General features: G+C 40.7%; 2 protein-coding genes and 1 long non-coding RNA gene across 4 annotated transcripts in view; 2 read left to right on the top strand and 1 right to left on the bottom strand.

Annotated features, from left to right (window-relative positions):
* The window catches only part of KIF15 (kinesin family member 15), a 90,879-nt gene that overhangs the window by 32,796 nt on the left and 39,349 nt on the right, over positions 1–18,734 (bottom strand). Inside the window, exon 1 of one of the 2 annotated variants that reach the window (XM_071429592.1) lies at positions 1,027–1,098. The exons of the other annotated variant lie outside the window; for it this stretch is intronic. Coding sequence (XP_071285693.1) covers positions 1,027–1,045 — 19 coding nt within the window. The 5' untranslated portion in view covers positions 1,046–1,098. Of the gene's footprint in view, positions 1–1,026; positions 1,099–18,734 lie in introns of those variants that run through there. 2 annotated transcript variants of the gene reach the window in all.
* On the top strand, positions 1,201–13,437 carry KIAA1143 (KIAA1143 ortholog). Its single transcript, XM_071429594.1, has 3 exons — positions 1,201–1,366; positions 2,841–3,000; positions 10,999–13,437. Exons 1-3 carry the CDS (start codon positions 1,259–1,261, stop codon positions 11,208–11,210), a joined length of 480 nt encoding a protein of 159 aa, XP_071285695.1. The 5' UTR covers positions 1,201–1,258; the 3' UTR covers positions 11,211–13,437.
* Positions 15,766–18,734, top strand: part of LOC139591217 (uncharacterized) — a 75,557-nt gene continuing 72,588 nt past the window's right edge. The window contains exon 1 of the long non-coding RNA XR_011679580.1: positions 15,766–17,032. This is a non-coding gene — a long non-coding RNA (uncharacterized lncRNA). The remainder of the gene's footprint in view (positions 17,033–18,734) is intronic.

The raw sequence follows: 18,734 nt of genomic DNA, 5'->3' as shown, positions 1-18,734 counted from the left end.
CTGGACAGTCATAGTTTGGACTCCATGATCTCAGAGGTCTTTTCCAACCTCACGGATTCTGTGAGTGAGGCTCATTTTGCACAGCTTCAGATTTCAAGGAGACAGCACATATTACCCCATAGGTAGATTAAGGGACTTATTTTTTACTTAAGCTGACATCAAAGTCCATAATATAGTCAAAACATTAATAAAATAACAAAATTGTATTTAGAAAATAAGCAAAATAACAATGAAAGACAATGCCTTAAAATATTCCAATAATAAAGTATTTACAAAATCTTTATAAGCACACGGGTTTTTTTGTAAGAGGATCACCTTTAACAGCAGAACGAACAATGATGTACAAAGATGCCTACCTTCTCTTTGACGTTCACACTACCTAAACATCCTGCTGCTGCGTGAGCTTTTTATGTGCTGTTTTGATTTACTCAACATCCGAGAAATATTTTAGCTTCGAATTAAGCAATTTATTCTTCAATTAAACAAGTTATCAAGGAAAGTGGTGCAGTTAAAAATTGAAATCAGACTGACAGGTACTTGCACAGCCCTAGGAATAGCCTGAATTTGTGTCAGCGGAGGTTTGGGTTGGACAAAGGCTCTTTACTCAGAGGCTGGCTGGGCACTGAACAGGCACCCAAGGAAGTGGTCACAGCACCAGCCTGACAGAGTTCAGGAAGCGTTCGGACAATGCTCCCGGGCACACGGTATGATTGCTGGGGATGGTGCTGTGCAGGGCCGGGAGTTGGACTCGATGCTCCTTGGGGTCCCTTCGGACTCAGCTTATTCTGCAATTCTGGGAAAGGGCCGACTCCCAGGTACCCCGACACCAGCGGGGCAGCGCAGGACGGAACCCCGGGAGACACCGAGCCCCTCGGCACCCGGCCCCACTGGTTCTTCTCCCACGCGGGTGATTCCCCGCCAGGGCACGGCACAGCGCGGCTCTCCCGGGAACAGCCGTCCCTCAATCCCCCTGCTCCCCGAACCGCGGGCACATCCCCAAGCCCCTTCCCGGCCGTTCCCCCTCACCTTTCTCGCCGGGAGCCATGGTCACTCCAAGCCCAGCGACTCCCGCCCGCCCGCCGCTCCAAAATGGCGGCGCCTTCGAATTTGGCGCTCAGCGCCGCGGCCCCGCCCCCTGCCCGAGCCCAGCGCGGGCGCCACCATTTCCACCGGCGCGCGCGTGCCCCGCCATTGGCCGGGAGCCCCGGAACGGAGAGCGCGTGGCGCGCCCCCCCCGGAAGCGCGCGCGGCGGCGGCCATGAGCAAGAGGAACCAGGTGTCCTACGTGCGGCCGGCCGAGCCCGCCTTCCTCAGCCGCTTCAAGCGGCGGGTCGGGTATCGGGAGGGCCCCACGGTGGACACCAAGGTAACGTCCTGGCCCGCGGGTGGGAGGTGGCAGCGCCCGCTTCCCGAGCTTTGGTGCCCGCCCGTCCCCGCCCGCTCGCGTTGTGGGCTGTGGGGAAGCAGCGTTTATAATGCAAGGGCGAGCCATAGTTACTCGCTTAAACTGACTGAAATCCTATGTGTAACTTGGTTTTGCTTTGTCTTGGAGGATCAAAACAACTGCAAAGCTGCTGTGGCGGCCTTGCGGAGCAGCCGCTTCAGCCTCTCCGTGCCTGAGAGGCCTTGTGGGGGCACGGGGCGAGCAGCCGTGGTGTCCGGGCTTGAACGGGACTTTAAAAAGCCCAGGGCGGTGGAGGAGGGGCGTGGTACGGAAAAAATGTTACAAAAGTGCGGTAAAAAAATTACTGTAAAGGAGTTAACGTGAATTCGAACTGGAAGAGGAGAAATTTATGTTCGATACATAGAAAAAAAAATTCTTAGAGGGTGGTGAGACAGGCTGCCTAAGGGCACTGGGGATGCCCCGTCTCTGGAACTGTTTAAAGCCAGGTTGGATGGGACGCTGAGCAGCCTGGCCTAGTGGGAGGTGCCCTGTCCCCGGCGAGGGGCTGGAACTGGATGATCTTTAAGGTCCCTCCCTAAAGAAAAGGGAGGGACTCCTAAAGCATCTTGCTGGAGGTCCGTGGTCACGAACTGTGTTGTGGTGGCTGGAAAGGCAGGGGGTTAAAGGGCAGCCTTTCCTGAGGCACACTTTTTTTTCTGCTTCCAATGTGATTTTGCATGTGTTTCCCTCTAAATAGGATTTTACAGGATACCTAAAGAAATGAACTTCTCGTTTTTTATATATATACATATTCAATAGATTACAGTAATACTATCTATACTTTTCCTTACAATATAAAGTTTTCAGGTCCTCTAATATTGCCAAACTTCAGGTTGCTGCACTGAGGTTTCCATGCCAGAAGGTTTATTTAAAAAAAACCCCAAAAATTACCAAATTGATTCTTCTGTCCCAGTGCACAAGTTTGAGAGAACAGAAACAGGAGTATGATATTCCTTGTGTCAGTGCTGCTTACAGTGATTTGTTTAGCCAGGTTTAATAACCCAGCCGCTATGGACCCACATTTCCCTTTGTGCTGCTTTCAGTACAGCATAGAAGGTTCAAGTTTGGAGCCTTGCATTTAAAGCTTTTCTTAGTGTTGCATAGCAGACAGTGCTACACAGTCAAGATGGCGAAGAAAAGGAGTTAATTTCTTGTTTTCCAAGTTCCTTCTGGTCTCTAATTGAAGAAGCCCATACTCCCATGCTAATGTTTTCAATGAGAAGCCATGTCTCAGTGATAGGATTGGAGTGTCCTTTGGATAGCGTGTTTTGGGAGGGCCTGGCACTGGCAGCTATGCCAAGTCTCCTCAGTAACCTTTCTGCAAAAGGGAAACCAAAGAGTACTGGCCCACAGCTGGAATGATGATCAGGATGGCTTTTATTTCTCTCTTGTCCAGAGAGAGCAGCTTCCACTTGCCGATGATGACAGTGACAATGGCAGTGACAAGGAAGATGAGCAGCCTCAAGTGGTGACACTGAAAAAAGGAGACTTGACTGCAGAAGAAGCAATGAAAATTAAACAGCAGATCAAAGAGGCCTTAAAGTCAAAAGAATCAGGTGAATTCCAAACTACTAATTTCTTGCTTTGTGTAGTCAAAGAGATAACCCACAAAAGCGGGTCTGATACTTGCTCAGCTTTCTACTGTTTAATACTACCTTTGATTAGTTCTGAATTTTTCACCTAAATAATTTGCACTTCTGGTTGCTAATCTCAAGTCGTTAAGTACATATTCAGGCTCTCTGGCTTTTTATAATGATGTAGTTCTGTGCTTCTTGATTGTGCACCATCCTCCCTCTAAATACTCCCTTAAATTAATTCTTTTTGTATTTTTGTAAATTAACTTTTTTGTTGTATTATTCCAGTGCACAGTCTTTTTACATCACCTGTGATCATTTTTTAACTCACTGACTAGTTCAGTCGAATTTGACAGTGGAGTGGATGTTTAAAAGGTAATTGTACGAGTTCATGAAAGAGGTTGTCAGGGTAGAGGGATTCAGGTCTGTGGAAAGAATTGCGGATGTGTGGCTTGGGAACATGTTCACTTACCTGACTGGTCCATGTGATTACTTGCTTAAAATCAACCCCAGTATGTGTTGTGGCTTGCAAATGCACTAAGCAAGATAAACAGATGATACAATAGTGCCAAAAACCAGCAAGGTCCAGAAAAAAAATGTTTTTCTGTGTCCTGATTTAGGGCAAATTTGGGAGAAAACCTCCAAAAGGGCCCACCCCCACCCCCAGAAAGCAAACTCATGCAGCCCCTTCCCCCAGCTAGTTTGGGAAAAATTTCCTTGGACAGAAGTGGAAAAAGCCTGTTTATTTAACAGGTAAAGCACTCCCCAGCACAAAAAATGAACAATATCAGATGACAAAACTTATTCACCGCTCTGAAGAGATGGAAAATTCAGAAAGTCTCTCCTGGGGTGGTCGCTCTGTTATCATTTCCTCTGGCACTGGGAATGGCCGCTGCCCAGAAATTGGCCCAGTGGCCACAAAGTGCAAACTCTCATGCTCCTTGGGGCCCCAGTCCAGAGCAGGTTTGAACAGTTCCAAGAAAAGGAAAAGAAAAGACAGTTCAGGGAAGACTTCCCTGCCTCAGCTAGCTAAACTAACTAAAAAGCAAAGAAGGGTCCTGTTCTGCTCCATCTGTGCCCAAACAAAACAATCCAGCAGAGCATGTAGAGGAGCAGTGCAGTTTCTGATTACAAACTCCATGCTCCTTCTCTCAGCCTTTGCTCTCAGAACCAGTCTTGAAGGCACAGAGTGTAATACCCAGCATAAACAGAGCAGAGGATTGGGGATGCAAACATCAAAGTCACCCTAGGACACTCTGCCACAAAGAATTACACAGAATGGGAAGATGGAAGTGGTGTGGGAGGGGCTGCTGCAGTTTTACAATAAGGATGAGAAACTACAGTTGATGGATACAGTTGTGTTAAGAATTTCTCTCTATTCATCATTCAGGTGTGATTGACATAAGTGCTTTGAGTGTCCAGAAGCTTCAATCATCACACAGGGTGTGATGAAATGTAGCTTTATCTTTTGCTGACAGAAGACCTGACAAATTGAATGTAGCTACTGTTGTCTCTCGTGGAAATGTCTTGACAATTAAGAATATAGGAACTGAAACCCCACAAATATAAAATAGGAAGGTGAATCATAGAAACTGGACATCTTCTGTGGTTAGCCATTATGGCTATTTACAAAAGCTGCCAATTGAATTTAGAGCACACTGTGAGGCCTAGCACGTGGCTGTCAATATGACATCCTTAGCCTCTCTCTTTGTCTGCCATTTGGATTTGAAAATTCAGGTTCATGGTGTCTCTGTGTAGATGTATATGTTAAAATTCAAATGGTATAAATGGAGAAGTCAGTAACAGAAGTGGGAGAAAATATGTTGAAAATCTTATATTTTTTGAAAAGCAGATTGATGAGAAATCTTAATTTTTAATAACGTAGGTTAGCTTGAAACTAAATAAAGCACGTCCTATTTTTTGCAGATAGATCTGTATTTGTTAGGTCTAAGCAGGTATATGACTTGAACTCCTCTGAGAATATATGCTCAGCTTTGGGCTTACTTCCTGGTGTCTTGTTATTGAAATGTAATGCATATAGATGTTTGGTGTCGCAGTTTTTAAATCATCACAAAATTTCTTTTCACCCTCCTAGTATTGGGAGAAGTTTCAACTTATTGGAAAGAAATATCATGGTTCTTTCTGAGCATTGGCTTCCTTTTCATATAAGCAACTTGAACTTTGAGTGATCACAGTAGGAGGAAAAATGATTTTGTAAGGCTGGGCTAAAAGAAGTAGTTGTCCATGAGAATCTATTGAGGTGGAGTCCATGCTGTGAAAAAAGTCCAAAAGAGCTACCAAGCTGAATACACAGTGTGAAATGGAAGTGTATTTGAATAGAGTGACTGAACTTACTTGGTGGAAAAAGACATTCCTAAGACATAATTGTAAGTAGTGAGGATGGCAGTATTGAGTCCCTGTAGAACTTTGTCACCTCTGCTTATTACCCCTTCAGTCCTTCAGTAATAGCTTGCATTTGGAGGAAAAAATCCACAGAAGTAGGTAGCAGGAGTGTTGGGGACTGCTGCCCTCTGTTCTGCATTATTGTGTTACTATTCATTCATCTTTGCAGTTCATATGAGGTCTTCGTGTTCTTTTCCTTTTTATGGCCCATGGGAATAAACAGGGTAAGCACTGTGCACACTACTGTGTTCCTCTGCTATGGAGAGAACCCAGTGTGAAATTTCCAATGAAGGGAGGTGAGTGTGACTATGCTAGAACTTGCTGAAGGCTTTTTTGCATTTTGGGCCATTTTTGCACTGTCAGTCTGACCTCTAGATTTAAATTTTGATTTCTAGTCTGAGACAGGTATTTAGACAGCTGTTTACTTCCAGCTTAATAAAGAGAGTTTTGAGTAACCTGAGAGTTTATTTTTTTTTGGCTCTCAATTCTGAAAATGGGAAGTATAAAGAATGTTTGGTGCTGCATGATTTGGTTGCATTTCATGTTACTTTGATTTTAATCCCAGAGTTGAAAGTCAAATTAATTTAATAGCTACTAGACCTTATTATATAGTCCCAAATCAGATCATTAGTGAAATTACATGAAGCTAAAAAGGTAATAGGAAAGTAAATTTCCCAACTGATAATCTTCCTTTCCAGCATGCATCAATGCTGAGGCACTTTGATAGATCCTTAGAAATGTGTTACTAACTATCTGTTGTGGATACAGACAGTTTTTCAGAACCTGCGAAGCACTCAGTTTTGAGGTTCTGCCATCTCTTCTCTTATATTGTAGTGATTGTCTTCATTTGAAGGACCTTGTCTTCAGGTTTAGGATATTACTCCAGAATTTTCCATATCTCATTTACATACTTTCACCTTTGTTTTCTTCTATAACCATTTGGACACGGCTACAGCTTTTGTTCGTTTTGGTTTTGTTTATTTTTACTTTTAGACAGATGTTCCTATGACTTGATTTTCTTTTATAGATGAGTAACATTTTTGCATTAATTTGGTAAACCCACTTGATTAATGTCCTAGCTGCACTTAATTGCTTCCTAAAGCAGAGCAAATCCTAGCTTTTCTGTTGGCTTTTGCAAGTAGAGTCACAGGGATCTTTTTTATTTATGACCAAACCTTTCTTATATGAGAAAACACACTTCTATATTGAATCATTTTTCTCCATAGAGCAGAGACTCAGAGACTTTTAAAAAAGAAGTAGTTTGTGTATCAGCAGTGATTTTGCTTAGTGTTTTATGCATAATTTTAAATGTGTCACTGTTGGTTCAGAGACAAAGAAAAATGGTCTTATGAAAAATGAAATTTGCACAAAAGAAAATATGTGAATTACTGCAAGATAGTTTATCTCAGCATTCATTACAGTCTATTAAAAAAATCTATAGATTTTTTTTTCTACTGCTTTTCTACTTCATATGGCCTCTGGGACACACTGACATATGCAGATGACCAAATTTGGCAAAAGGTATCCTTTCTTATTCAAAGCCTTAGAATATTTTTCTTGTTTCATTCTATATGCTGGCTTCTGGGGAAGGACAGTAGAGGGAAGAGGCAAGGAGAATACAGTCCCTGCTCTCTTGGCTATTGGAGCCCTTTCTGAATAAGCACAGGCTCCTCTGATTTAAGCAGCTGATGTATCAGATACATCTCACAGAGGTAATGCTGCTCTGTGAAATATGAAATATTTCACATATATATGAAATAGCAGGAACCTAAATCAAAGCTAACTTTGCAGTATTTAAGTAAAGAAAATTTTCCCAAGTGTTCTCATAAACAATTTAAACTAACTATGGAGTAAGAGTGACCTTTCCTATCTTCAAACCACAAGTGTGCTGAATTCCTGGAGTAAATGCTTCCAAAGGCATGGATAGAGAATGGATGGCCAGAAAGCATTGGAAGGAGCATCTGAAATGACTGACCTGAACTTCTAACCTTAGAAACCATTAAGAAATTTGCCAGGTTATTGTAATTTCTTTCTTACCCTCCTATCTTTGAATAGATGTATATGGGCTCCACTGTTGCTCCTGACAGTTTAGTGGCACTTGTGTTTCCTGTTGTTGCCTCATTGACATATGTGGACAGAAACTGCTGAAAAGTGTTGCTGCTAACTACACAAATGACTACTAAATAAAAAACCCTCTAAACTGAGGAGCGGTATTTCATTTTCAGACTCTCATTTCTACTTTTATTTTAATATATACCTTGAAATAATTAGAAAAAAAGAAATTTCTGATTTTATGGTCTCTTAAATTGATGTCACTTGTGAAGTAAGTTTTTAGCTCAACATCTGACTGTGCTCATGTTGGTCAGCCAGTGGTTTGTGATCCAGGTAAAAAGCAGCAATGACTAAGAACAATGGGAATTTGAACTGCTAGTGTAGTTTTTGACTCATTTTTGAGAAGTGGATTTTATTATTTCTCCTGTAGTGCCTTTATGTATTTTACTTCATGTGTTTCAGAAATCCCACTTTCCATAATTCATAATACTAACAGAGTCTTTTATTGGGAATCTGTTTTAAAAACTACCAACACTGAGATTGTTTCTTTAGTCTTTTTTTTTTTTTTTTTTGCATTGCTTAATACAAGTCAGTTTTTTGTAGGTCTTTGATGCAAGCAAAAAAGATAGCTGACACATAAGAACCTGGTGAAATTACAAAGGATAAAGTGAAGTCATTTTACCAGCTGAAAAAGACAATCTTAACACATCAACACGAATTCCTTGAACTGCCTCATCAAATTTTTTCAAAAAGCATGGTCTGTCCTCACTCTCTCCACATGTAGGCCAGGCCTACTGTGTTTCCTTATCTGCTTCATTCTTTGTCAAGTACTGCTGGCACACACTGCTCTCTGAAGCTGGCCCGGGCTTCCTGCTGAAAGGAATGTCCTTGAGCATATAATGAAATTTTGACAGTGTTTAAGCAGGCCAAGAGCTAAAATAATTTCCTTTGATATGGAATGACCTGCGAATAGTATTGTAGCCCTGGAGGTCAGAGCTGAGCCAGTTGCCATTTTGGTGGAGTTTTTGAGCTTTGCTGTTTGTGCCCTTAGCTTATTACAAGTTGAAATTCATATTGCAAAGATACTTATCAGTTTCTCCATCTGGTTGGCAAAATGAAATTATTTTGGCAGTTCACAATGTGGGTAGCAGGCCAATTGTGAGTAAAATTAAAATTTCTGTCCTCTCTTTTTCCATGGATTAAAACTATGTAGCTGTTTATCTCTTTTCTTTTATGGATATACTTTGAACTATATTTTTAGAAGTTGGGTTTTCAAATTTACCACTCTTAAGAAAATGTAGTAATCCATTTGTTAAAGAGTATCCAGTGGGGCTTTGATTTTTCTGCTCCTCATGCTTATCCAGTAGCTGATTGTGTCATTTCCACAGCAGTATGGATACTGTATACAGCACATAGGCAGTTGTGTCTGCACATAAGGGACTATCTTATAGATAGATTTTTTTTTCAGAATTTGGCTTAATTGGGCCTCAGACCTTGTTTAAATTAAAAGATCTCTATTTCCAAATAAACACTGTAGTTATGCAATAATTAGTAAGAGGAATCATTTGCTATTAAACTTCTTAGCCCAAAAATGGAGGCCCAGTTTCTGAGAAAAAGGATGCATAGTGTATTCTGATTCATTAGGTGTAATATGCTTTCAGGAGTTCTATTTCCCTCCCAAAATTTACTGTAGGCACTTCATAAACTTCTGTATCACATGTACAGCATCTAAACACTTAAGCTCTCTGTGCAGAGTTCACAATGAATCCATTGAGAACTATGCTTTTCATAACTACAGTTTATTATTGCTGCTAATTCCTTGTAATGGTAATGCTTTTTTAATGTGCCAAGAATGAAGTATTTTTCCCCAAACCTGGTTATTTTCTGCAGTAGTATTTTCTCATAAACTAGTGTAGAATCATAGAATCAAGGTATTGTTTGGTTGGGAAAAGACATCTAGGGTCCATGGAGGCCCACTTACTAACCTTGCACTGCTTTGTTGCCCCTAAACCATGTCCCCAAGTGCCATGAGTTCTTTGAGCACTGCAAGAGATGATGTTTCCACTACTTGCCTGGACAACTTGTTCCAGTGCCTGAGCACTCTCACAGTGAAGAAATTTTTCTTGGTATGCAATCTAAACTTCCTCATGTTGCCATTTCTTGTCCTATTGCTTGTTACTTGGGAGAAGAGACTGATGCCTACCTCACTACAGCCTCCTTTCAGGCAGTTGCAGAGAGAGATGAGGGCTCCCAGAGCCCCTTTTCTCCAGGCTGGACAACCCCAGGTCCCTCAGGACTTGTGCTCCAGCTCATCACCATATGCACCTTTTGGAAGGATGCATTCTGTAGAAGCCATTGACAAGCTTGCCTAGTTTTTCAAGCTAGGTTTCTTCTTTAAGAGGGTCTCTGAAACTTAAGGCATTCTAAGTTGATGTCTTCATTTGTACCACACAACCCTTAAGGTACCAGATTTATTAGTTGTATTGTTTTGAGAATGCACTGAAGAGAGTTTCAGCCAGTGCTGTGTAGATAACACTGAAATGTTAAGTCTTTTGCTGTAGTGCTGATATACCAAGGAAAGAATTTGTGCTAAAGAGAAAAGTTATTTATTGGTTTTAATTAAACAGCACATAATCTTGTCAAACACATTTCTGTTGAGTAATGAATTTCACAAAAGTAATTTAGGAAAAATATCTTGCACAGAACCTACGGCTCCTTAACATTCTGTCACAGATACATTATAAAAATTGCAAACTACTGCAGCATGAACCTTTGTGTCTGATTCACAACTTTACATTACACTTTATCTTCCAGAAATACTGCCCTGATGCTGTTACTTATGCAGTAGCTTTCCCATTCTGCCTGATAATCATGGAAGGGACTTCTTCTGTTTTCAAGATTGTTGTCTGCTCCTCTGCATGCACTAGAGCAAAATTGGTCAGTTGGAATAGTTGGGTGATGTCGCAGATACAAAGAAACCCCGAAACTTTCATCCATTACGATAAAAAAGGGGACCTTTATTGCCATGTGATCTTTTCAGCTGTCTCAACAGGACAGAATATATTAGGGAAAAAAGTTTTTCTTGTATATGTGCCATTTTGTTATTCAAAGAGATGCTATAATTCTGAAATAAATGCATTTGTTGTCATAAATTTTACAAATACTGAAGCAGAGTGAGAGGATCCTATGAAGTTGTCCTCTCCATTTTGGTAAGTGGATGTGAATGGAATGTGAGGGAAGAGCTCTCATTCTGCTCACAGAACTGCTCACAATCTCTTCTAAGTTAGAGCTCTGGTTAGTGAAACCCCATTTCAATAGGAACTGCAGGAGGATTTTCTTCAAGGGCTTGCTGACATGAAGCAGGTGTGTGTACATGAAGGCCATTCATTGATACAGAGTTTATGGCCAAACGTATATTTTCATGATTGTTGTATTCTCTCAGAGGCCTTACTGATTTTGGTTCAAGGTCTGTATGTGTTTGTGAACATATGCAGATGAGTTCTGACTTTACTCTCTTTATTACAGATGATGAACCAGAACCTGCTGATGGAAAAATTATGTTCAGGAAACCAGCCAAACGTTCATCAGAGAAGTGTTTGGACTTCAATGTAAGTTCAAGTAAGAAGATGAAAGAAGCAAAGAAAACCAAGGGGGAAGCAACTACTTCTCAGAGTACAGCTAAGCAAGTGAAAAACAGCAGTCTTCTTTCATTTGATGATGAGGAAAATGATGATTAGGGGTTGTATTTTTTTATGCTTAACTTGCCTGTCTAGAGACTTGGATAACATTGAGGGCTTTTGTAGGAATTGAAGCATGGTGTCTGAGTCTTCTCTTACTTTGCTATAGTCCAACTAGAGAAATAATGTATAAAATTAGCATGAGCTAAGTCTTTGCAGTTAGTTGGAACTGTATGTCATGTCTTAATTTTAAAGGAGAATTTAACCATGTATGTAAAAGCTATTTGAGGTCACAAATGAGTAGTAAATTATACCTGTATATATTTAGCTTACAAATTTTCAGTCAATTTTAAAATGCCCTCCATTACTAAAATGTATTTCGTCTATATTGAGTAGCCTTAGTTGACAGTTATGGTTTTTACCTGTTATTATTGACATTCAAAAGAGAGACACTTCATTGCTGTGAAACAGAGACTGAAGTTTTCTGTCTCACAGCTTAACAAAAGTGTACACAGCCTTTACATTTGTGATTTGCAAGATTAGCTCTTGCAGAGCCTTGTAGGAAATGAGGCTGCATTTGCTAAATTCATGTAGTCTTGATCCTTTGTTTGGTGAATGCAGTCTAAGAAGCATCCATTTCATTTGAATTGGTTGTAATAGCAAGGTATAAAGATTTTGATTCTAGTTGATGGTATCAACTAATGCTAAAGAAGCCTAAACCATTGGAGATTGTGCACTTTGGTTTTAGCACTGATGGGCTCAGTGGTTTGATCGTGTTTTGGGGTTTTTTTTTAAAGTATATTTGTTCCAGTTAACTACTTACATGTTCACAATTATTTAGGATCTCAGACAGCCTGTTTAAAAACTGTATTTCATCTTTAAGCTGTGGAAAAGCATTAATTTAGTATTCTTCAAGTAGGGAAGAAGTTGTAAACAGGGAATTTAAGCCATGAAACACTGTAGGGGTGTGTATCTTGGTTTAAGACAGTTTCTGGGGCAGACACTCCAAAATGAATTACTGCCCCTTTTAGCTTTAACTGCTTCCCTTTCACTGATAAGCAGAGATGAAAGCAAGAACATATAAGTGAAAAAATTAAAGATACTAAAAATTGAAACAGCAACAGGCAGGATAACAGTAATCATCACTAGATACAAAGGTGCTGAATCCCATGGACTGCTTGGGAACAAAGAAGACAAGATGGCAGAGAAACCCCTCCTCAAAAATGTTGGCCTCCAAAGAAGACCACGTAGTTCAGGGGACAAAGGCAATCTGGTGGAGAAGCCCCTTCTCCTAACCATGTGCTGGAGAGAGAACAAAGGGAAAAAGCCACCACAGGATCTGAAGCTCTGTGATTATGAAAGTCCCTCTTCTCCAAACAGCAACCAATGAGGAACAAGGACAAAACAAAAAGAAACCTGGACTCCAAAACCAGTCAAATGCTGCTGATCCGTTTGCTCCATCCACATCACTGGACAAGGTCTCTCTCCTGGCAGCAGAGCAGCTCCATCCAGTGGCAGCTGGAACTGGTCAGTGGCTGGAACTCCTGGGGAGACTTGGCCTCCTCCTCAGCAGAAGATGCCAGGCAGATGCCCAGGGCAGCCCGGGCTCCACGCCCTCCCCACTGCAGCTGAGTGCTGCTGGGGGGCTGGAGTGACTGTATGGAGCAGGGGCTGTTCTGGTTTTCCCACTGTGGTGCCATGGCTGGCCAGCCCAGGTGACAGAAGAGAAAGAGAGAAAGTCCTCCCTGGCCCAGAGACCAAAACAAAGAGGAGCTTCTGCCTTGCACTGCCTCAGCTTCTCAGTAGCTAGCGGGAATGAAAGAGAGGCCTGTGTAAGTGTTGTCTCATTTTAAATGCATCTTCTGCCTCCATGAACCTGGGGCAAGACCCTCTGGTTTTGCTTCTGACCCCCAGGTCTTAAAAAGGGAGAGTAAAAATCTTGGGCAGAGGGGGGTAGAAAGAAAGTGTCCATTTCAGCATCTTTTCTGTAACAGGACAGAAATAACCCTGAGAGCTGATGGGATTTTGGAGAACAACGTGGTAGGAGTGTCACTTGTGACTTTGAAATTATTTGGATGTATGGTGTGTTCTGTAACCATATGAAACCAGTTCTGCTGTGTGACAGGACATTTGAAATTACTTGGCCTGTAAAGCTTCATCGAGGAGCAAATTTCAAGTTGCTGTGTGAAACAGCTGGTTTTAGTTTGTTCATCTGGTAGTAAATGATAAATTATGCTTTCTTTTAAGTGGTCCAAAGATATTTTAATAAAAATTTCAGTACATGAAATGAGATTTTTTTTTTTTTGCCTCCTGATATTGGAGCCTCCTGTACCTGCTGCCTGTTTCCCTACACACCAGCTTCCTGCAGCATAATATCAGATGCAACTCTGCACACTGTTTTGCACTGTTTGTGTGAGTACATGTTACCCTGATTTTGAAAATGAATATATCTGTTGTCCTTTTAGAAAATTGAAACCAGACCTATAAATGGATATTAAAGTCTTGTTGCACTGGTTTCATATTAGAATTGTGAGAGAGGTCCTGTGGGACAATCTGATTATTCCCATGAGGACATGCTACATTTGTAAATACATAATTTGTCTGTATTCTCTACGTATAAAAGAAAAATAAATTTAAAGAAAAAGTACAGAACCAAAGGTTCCCAGGAATTAGTATTTCCACTTATTTTGCATACTTAAAACTTGTTTTAATCCATTAAAAATATATACCAATGCATACATACACACCCATGAGTAATCTTGTAGCATTCCAGTGTACAAAAGGAATATTTGGGGATATGTCAACAATGGAGTAAATACTCTGACTTGCTGAGACTCATCTGAAAGAATGAATTAACCATTGGCTGCTTACCTAAACTTTTCTGGTTCTGTTTGTCAGTACAGAAATATATTTGCATACATTTTTCTTGCACAGCCTGGAAGCTCATAACTTGAGCTGTGAGGCAGTTTAGGAGACATGGCTATTGAGGTAAATGCTTGCCAAGGGCAGGGGGAATGTGGTTTTACCTTAAAATTAGAAAATCCCTCAAATACGCAGTTGATCTGGCCTGTTCAAAATAAGATTGTGATCTTGTTTGATTCTGGATAGCAATTGCATTTAAACAAAAGTTACCATTTTTAGTGAAAGACTCAGGAGACTCAAGGCCAGTAAAGGGAGGGTTACCTTAAAGTATTGAGTGCAGTACTTTTAGTTATTGAGTGTGGTACTTTTGGTTAATCATGTTTCTTGCTCTACAACCTCGATGACAGATGTCTGGAATGCAAATAAATGGATTGAGTGTACTTGGAAATAATAAATTAAAAGGTATGTTGTTTAGGCAACACAGCAAGGGAAAGAAAGGTGGATATGGAAACCCAGTTTCCTTCATTCTGACTGATTTGAAGTGCTCTGACCAGGAGGAGACCTTTATATTCATTGTATTTCACTCCCAGTTCACCCGCCAATAACTAATTGAATAGATTTATTAAGAGGTGTGAGTGATGCACAAAAACATTGTAATCAGGTAGTCATGTGAAAATTCAGTGTTTTTACCATGACACACCAGGAAAATCACACACACTATCGACTCCCATGAAACCTGTGGTTAAAGAGAACAATTACTTGTTCATTTAGGAAAGAAATCTGAAACTCTTAAGCAATCACCTGTTCTAATGGGCCATGGGAAAATAATAATCACAAGTTTCTTAAAAAGGGGAAGCCAAAGCTAAGTACATGGAACATGAGGCTAGGACAGAAAAGGACAATTTTCCTGGGTTTTCTTTTTCTCTTGCTCTTGCTTGCCCACATTCCCTGTCCTCTTCCCCTCCTGTAGTGGAGAATGTATATGCCTTTATTTTCTCATGGAGTTTGCTGAGTTAAATGTGAGAGCAGTGAAGGAGGAGCGAGGTGAGAGTAGCTGAAGATTGTTACCCAATACAGGAATCTTGGTCAGATGTAGCCTATTACCTCATATGGGAATCTTGTACTGTTTCTATTAATAAAATACTTGAAATTTCCTAGTTCATTAAGACTAAAACATTTATTGATGGTATTAGCTGAGAAGTGAAGTGCAACAAATCTGGTGAACTGTAGTAGCATTGCAGCAGCAGATGCTTATAATGGAGGCTTTTTATGCTGCAAAGGTACTTGGATGTCAGTAGGAGAGGTGAGATGCTCTGTCACCTTAATTTCTTTTGAAGAACCAGGATTTTTCTCTAAATGATAGGAATCAAGGTGAATCATCAAGAATGCTGCATTCTTGATAGATAGAATAAACAAGAAAATGCATGTGTGGGCAGATGGCCCAGAAGTTCATACCATTGATTGTATTTCTGAAATAAAAGCAGATTTGTTGTACTGAAAAAGTTCATCTCATTGGGCTAAAGAGGAAGGGATGAATCAGAATTATATTCTGATAGTTTGTTTTGTCTAGCACTTTTCCTATCATTTGGAGGATCAAAGGCTGTGTTTTGCAGACACTGAGCACAAGAAGCCTGTATTTAGCGGTTTTAATTGCACATTTTTAAGTTTCATCACTGGACTTAATGTCCTTTTTTACAGTGCTTCAGCATATAATCCTGTTAGGAAGCTGCAGATTTAAAATGAAGCAGGAAGCAGCAATGTCATCGTTTCAGCTGATTGTTTCCCTTATGCTGTAGTGTATTAACTAAGTAATGCTTCACTTGGCTGTGCAGAGCCAACTGCCTTCTCAAGGACATCAGGCTTGCCTGCAGATGAGTCATTACCTTTTGTGCGGCACACAAGGTATGATGTGCAGCCTCAGCGAGTGTTTGTCCATTGAGGCTGGTTAATAACCTATAGGCCTGTCCTGTGGCAGGATGCCATAAATCAATCCTTTGTGCATTCAGCAAACAGAAGGGCTTGTGTGCTTCAGTATCATCCCTTTATTCCCATTCCTAGAGCAAGGTACCAATCTGCAAAGACATTTTTCATGTTGTCGACCTTCCCTTCTGCCCCAGTTCCTTGAGAGCATTTCACAGGCAGCAGTCACAAAGATAGCCATTAAAACCAGGGGAGACACACCATAGGGTTAGATGTGACTGCAACCTCCTGTAGACTTCCTCAAGATATTGAGAACCTATAAAATCTCAGAGGCAGCCTCTGGGAAGTAATTTCCTCCTGGGGAAAATGAATGGGACCAGCCAGGCAAATGACACAAGATTGAATTTTACTGTTATTTACCTCACTGTTAGTGTATTTTCTGTTGAAGGTAAAGCAACAGCTGGTAAATCAGGTCTTTCCCTCTTATCAGAAGTGGCTTTGGTGCCATTCCAATCCATATGGCAAAGGATTCCTTTTCCTTGACTCTGGTGGCAGTCCTCAGTGCCATGCCTGATTAGTTAAGGCCGTGGGCAAGTGGGAGCTACCTTGTAAGAAGCAGAAGTTATTAGAGGAAGGTGTTGTCAAGCCTCTGTAGGTTAACGGTGATCACTGCACACTTTTAGTTTTGATATCATGAAAGAGTTGTTCCCTTAGGGACAGCACACTAACAACGAACTTTAAAAGGGCAGATTATAAAACTATGAGGAAAATGGTTAACAGCAGGCTGAAGGGCAAAGAGAAGTACTTAAAAACCATAGAGATCTGCCTGGAGGCTATTTAAGAACATTGTATTAGAGGCACAGATGGTTTGTATACCTCTGAGCAAAAACAGCCTATGAGGAAGGATGAAACTCACAGGGTTACGTGGGAGAAAAGCGTGAGTATAGAAAGGCTGAAATGCATCCCTTAAAGATGATGACTGTGTGAATGACAGACGAGGGAGTGTTACCAGGAGAGTGGAGGGAGCTGGAATGTTAGCGCCAAGGAAAAGACTGTAGCAGCTGCTGACTCTGGAGCCCCAGGATGAAACACCAAAAAGGGTGAGTCTAATAAAGTCCAGACAACTCTGCCTCTGAAGACTGGGCTGCTCCACATGAGACTTAACCAGAAAAAGCAGAATACTGTTAATCTGAGTCAGCTAGCACGAGCCAAAATCTTATTAAAGCAGTCTACATTTTTGATATGTTACTGGGCCAAATGTAAGAGTAAAGGAGTAGATTCAGTCACAGTTACTCTATGCTAGGATTTTATTTTGACCTTGTGTTTTATACGGTGCCAAAAATGCTTTCAATCTTCGCTGAAGAAGGTAAGAGATTAAAAAAAAAAATTGAACAGTCCTAAAAACTCTGATTTTAGTAGAAGCAAAAAGCCTACATGAAACCCTAGTAAAAGAAAAAACTCAACCTGTTCTCACACAGCTTTGGTCTGAGAGGGACTATCTGATAAGGATGAAGTGAGGTTTGCACAGCATTTTTACACCTATGTGTAATTGGGCAGATGTGGAATTTTATTGTCTTACATCAGAACAAGAACACACTGATTATAAATTAGGCAGGGAACATCTCAAGTATCACAAACCTGATGATGTGTGCAAAAAGAGTCCCTGTGAAATCAATGAAAGCTGTTTTCTGGTTTAAAACCAAGGAAAGGCAGGGGAAGGTTAGAACAACTTATTTTTGCAATAAAACCTTCATGCACACAGTCTCACTGGAACTAGAGCCCTGGCATCTAGGCTGTTTTATTCTGCCCTGTTAAATTGAAACAAACAATTCAGCTGCCTGAGTCCCTTCTTTTCTCCTCTGACAAGCCAACTGTCTTGAGAGAAGAGATTAGGCATTGTTCTGATGAGTGCTGCAGAAGCAGCAGCTTTATAATTTAAGGGCTACATAAAATTTATGGAGCACTGAGAAGAGCTTAAATCAATTTTATGATTTTCATAAATTATTTCAGGCAGATGAACTTTGTGCAAAAAGCCAGTGATGTTTGAGCTGTTTATCCAATGGAAAACAACACTGAAAATAGGGATTTTCAAAGGCACCTGTGGGAATTACGTATCTGAGTTTGATGTGAGTTAGAAGACTTGTCCCTCTGAGCTACTCAGTATTCCAATGTAAATTTTTAATCATTCCAAATTGCTTAAAATACTTGGTAAAAATCAAAACTAGAGGAGGGGTAAATTTACAGCAATTTTGACATTTCATTTAAATGCTGCATATGCTTATAAACAGTGGATGGATAGCCTGTAATTCTACTTCAAGTGACAAACCAGTCCAGCACTTGTAGAGTTAAGCCTTTTCTTATGACAGTGTATTTTTCGGTTGTTTAGGCCCCATTCACTGAGGAACCTTGTCCTGTCTTCTTCACCCTGTGTCTGCAAATTACTCCAGCTGCTAAAGAGCAGAATCTGCCTGTACAGCAGAAAGAGAAGCTAGCTGGTTTCTTACAGCACATTTCAAGATTATATAATAGGACAAATATAATTCCATACGTTACAGAAGTTAATAGAGACTGAACTTCCCTTCTGGACAAGTAACTAAAGAGCTGATAGCATGCCATTCCCATTTCATCATAATTTTGGGTATTATTGGGTGTGATTTAAAGAGCTTTCCTCTCCCTGGGTGTTATGGTCATCAGGATACAGGTAGATTGGAGACCTTTCATCTAATTGGGACCCCTCTGAGCTACAATTTTCATGTATAATTTTCTGTATTTTAAGCTGCTCCAACTCCTCTAAACTGACAT

Source organism: Agelaius tricolor, unplaced genomic scaffold (genome assembly GCF_023055355.1).
Source record: "Agelaius tricolor isolate 1412-34295 unplaced genomic scaffold, bAgeTri1.0.p SCAF_6, whole genome shotgun sequence".
In the NCBI taxonomy this organism is placed as follows: Eukaryota; Metazoa; Chordata; class Aves; order Passeriformes; family Icteridae; genus Agelaius; species Agelaius tricolor.
The sequence above is the reverse complement of the archived record's forward strand: the minus strand, read 5'-3'. Positions and strand labels throughout refer to the sequence as shown.

What these genes read in the sequence shown, in the direction of transcription:
- KIAA1143 (XM_071429594.1), top strand. Translation starts at nt 1,259, where the DNA reads ATGAGCAAGAGGAACCAGGTGTCCTACGTGCGGCCGGCCGAGCCCGCC. An exon ending in GCCCCACGGTGGACACCAAG is followed by an intron (nt 1,367 to 2,840) that starts GTAACGTCCTGG and finishes TCTCTTGTCCAG; the next exon opens with AGAGAGCAGCTTCCACTTGC. An exon ending in CTTAAAGTCAAAAGAATCAG is followed by an intron (nt 3,001 to 10,998) that starts GTGAATTCCAAA and finishes TCTTTATTACAG; the next exon opens with ATGATGAACCAGAACCTGCT.